The sequence below is a fragment of the Pteronotus mesoamericanus genome, unplaced genomic scaffold, assembly GCF_021234165.1.
Source record: "Pteronotus mesoamericanus isolate MK-2021 breed Mesoamerican mustached bat unplaced genomic scaffold, CSHL_Meso_final contig_46, whole genome shotgun sequence".
In the NCBI taxonomy this organism is placed as follows: domain Eukaryota; kingdom Metazoa; phylum Chordata; class Mammalia; order Chiroptera; family Mormoopidae; genus Pteronotus; species Pteronotus mesoamericanus.
In genome coordinates, this window is record NW_026555170.1 from 1,878,217 (window position 1) to 1,881,210 (window position 2,994).

The window sequence follows — 2,994 nt, forward strand, 5'->3', positions numbered from 1 at the left end:
GACTCCTGCCCAGGGTTCTCTCCTGCGCACACTAACCACTCTCAGAGCTCCTCCGGCTTTTGCAAGTCTGGGCCCTGGAGGCCACTAGGTTGGGTAGGAGGAAAGCCTCTTGGATAAAGTTCCTAGTTACTGGGAATTAAAAGCTTGAAAATGCAATAGCTCTAAATGAGGATGTTACAAGACTCAGAATGAAAATACGGCCTTATTGCTAATTGCACTACAGGTTGAAAACCTTGAATTAAAATCTAAACTGAGCGGGAAGCTGCACCCCTCCCTCACCTCCCACACACTGCCATGCAGCGATCATCCACACCCTACCCCTCCGCCCCCCAAACACACACACACAAAGTGCCTGGTACTGGCTCCTGCAGATCTCAGTATCCTAGTCATGTGGATTTGGGCAGAAGGTAGGCGGTTTCTGTGCATGGCCTGCCTGAGGAGCAGGGAACCCTTTCCCAGAAAATGACCATCATCTAACTTCTGAGCATGCCTTGAGGGTCCAAAAAGTTTGGGGATATTGCTGTGGTCATACGAAGGAGTGTCTGGCACCGGAAGATGCTCAGTAACCACCTAGTAAATGGTACAGCTGCCTCCTGGACGGTGCCCCCCCCCGACCCCCCGCCACCTACCCAGCCACCTCTTCCACCACTCTGCGACCCCCAGGGGCTCAGACGAAGAAGTGGGAGTGGTCCCCGGACCCAGGGCCGCTGGAGGACAGCCGGTCACAACGAGCCTTGTAGAGGTCGCGCTCCCTGGCCAGGCGAGCCACCTCGGCCCGCAGCGCGTCCAGCTGGGCGGCCAGGCGGGCGCGCTCTGCCTCTAGCCCGCGCCGCTGCTGCAGCCTCTTGGAGCGACAGGCCTGCGCGTACCCACGATTCTTCAGCGTGCGGCGCCTCTGCTTCAGCCGCAGCGCCTCGTCGCGCCCGCAGCCCCGAAGCTGTCGATTTAACTCCCGCACAGACATCGACACCAACGCCGCGTCGGAAAACCGCTCAGCCAGCTGCAGAGGGAGCAGGTAGAGAGACCTGGTCCGGACAGGAGCCCGCCCCGTTCTCCAACGGGACCCGAGCCAGGCTGGCCCCGCCCCCCAGGAAGGCCCCGCCTCCGGCACTCAACTCAACTGTTTGCCATTCCAGTGACTCTCCCAGTCTAGACTCCGCCCCAGGTTTCCAACCCTTCCGGGTCCCCTGAGGCCTTGGCCTTGGGACGTGCGGCCCTACGGACCTCCCGAGCGCTGTAGGCCCCGCCCTGTCAGCAGAGCCAGTCCAGCACCTGAACGCTGCGCGGCCCCTGCGCGGTCCTCAGCATCTGGCTCCAAACCCAAATGTATCCAGTGGACATGAGCCCACATAAACCCTGCCTTTCCAACGCACCTGGCTCTCCTGTGCTGAAGGCCGCAACCCTGTGACCCTCAAAGGATTTGGATTACGTCCTAATACCTTCAACACCCCCATCTGTGTCCGTAATTAATAGGATGAATCCCAATCCTTTCTGAGAAGGTTGGGGGCTGGAGGAGCACGAAGTCTTGAAAAGGCCAACCCCATTATTGTTCCCACAGTTTTGACTCTGCTGCGTTCCAAGGACAACTCTTTCCCTGTTTTCCACGCACAGTGTATCTCTTTACCTCCCCATAATTGCTTGCTCCCCTAAGCTTTTTAATTCTCAACACTCCTTGTGCTGTCCTTCCTCTTCTAACACCACCAGCCCTACCCCTTCCTGGTTAGCATATTCATTTCTCTCCATTTCAAAAAAAAAGGGGAGGAGGTAGAATGTTGTTTTCTCTCTATGATTTCTTTCGAGGGCCCTTCTTCCCTTCTCCTGCTCTCTGTCTCTTTTCCAGTCCAGGAACTCCTTCCCTCTCCCTGCCTCCTCTCAGACCAGCTCACTGATCACTCACCTGGACATGCTGGGCTCCTGTCTCCTCTGGGCTCCCTGGGTAGTAGCTGTGGGGCCCCTCAGCAGGGACTGGGCTCTGCCCCTGCAGCAGGTCCACTGCTTCCTCAGGACTCAGCCCCAGGGCCTCCCCAGCCCCCAGCTGCTGCTGCAGGGTGGCCATCCAGTACAGTTCCTCAAGGCCTGGCCGGGGTCCCTCAGTGGCACCCACCATGCCCGGCTCACTGAAGGTGGGCGAAGGAGGCACTGAGCTGTAAGGTGTGGAGCCCAGTGAGGCTGTGAGGGGGCCAGGTGGCCCTTCAGAAGGTTCCCGCTTTACCTCGAACTTCATCAAGTCAAAGTCATTGACATACTCCATGGCAAGGGGGCTGGGAGACAGTGCCATTCTGGGGCTGGATTGGGAGGGACGCATCTGCAAAACAGAGGAAACATTTAGAGCACAGGAGGCTGCCTGCCAGCCTCCTTCACCAAAACCTCCCCCAAAGTCCAAACGCCCTGGAATCCAAATTCTAGAAAACCAGAGTGATGATGGTACAGCCCTGTTCCCTGCATAGTCACCTCCAGGCTGGGGGCCAACTTTTCAGGTGGCAGGGGGTCCTGACGGGGGAACAAGCAGCTTAAAAGCCTGAGTGAGGAAGAGGATAGCACAGCCTCTGCCCGCCCCCCGCCCCCCCCCGGCCCAGTGCCTCTGAGATCTATAGAAAACAGGAGGAATATGGCAGTGTTCCAACTCTAATGCTGGAACACCCTGAGATGCTCTGTCATCTCAAGAGGGATCATTCTATTGCCAAGCAATTAAAAAATTTTGCTTAATTAACTGTGACAGAGAATGTGTATATTTTTGGACAATGGGAACCATGTATGCTATGAATTTTAATATATGTATAAGGATAACATGCTGTTATACCTCTCTGTCTCTCAGAGCACCCAAGACAATGCCTTGCCTACAGAAGACCCTTACTGCACATCTGTTCTATGGATTAATCGATCAATGAATTCCTTTTATAGGAGAAACTTTGCAAGGACAAAAGAAAGACCCTGGAATCAGTTTTTAAAAGATCAGGACTGAGTAGCGACCTTCTTTCCTCAAGGTCACCCTCT

At 55.6% G+C, this 2,994-nt stretch overlaps 1 protein-coding gene across 1 annotated transcript; it reads right to left on the bottom strand.

Moving 5' to 3' along the window:
* Nucleotides 1-667: 667 nt before the first annotated feature.
* On the bottom strand, nucleotides 668-2,278 carry NRL (neural retina leucine zipper). Its single transcript, XM_054577751.1, has 2 exons — nucleotides 1,898-2,278; nucleotides 668-1,000 (listed from the first exon to the last, which is right to left on the bottom strand). Exons 1-2 carry the CDS (start codon nucleotides 2,276-2,278, stop codon nucleotides 668-670), a joined length of 714 nt encoding a protein of 237 aa, XP_054433726.1.
* Between the last annotated feature and the right edge of the window lie 716 nt (nucleotides 2,279-2,994).

Bases quoted from the DNA above. Each gene is read 5' to 3' on its own strand.
- NRL (XM_054577751.1), bottom strand. From the start codon at position 2,278: ATGGCACTGTCTCCCAGCCCCCTTGCCATGGAGTATGTCAATGACTTT. The intron at 1,001-1,897 runs GTGAGTGATCAG...CTCCCTCTGCAG, and splicing joins CAGGAGCCCAGCATGTCCAG to CTGGCTGAGCGGTTTTCCGA.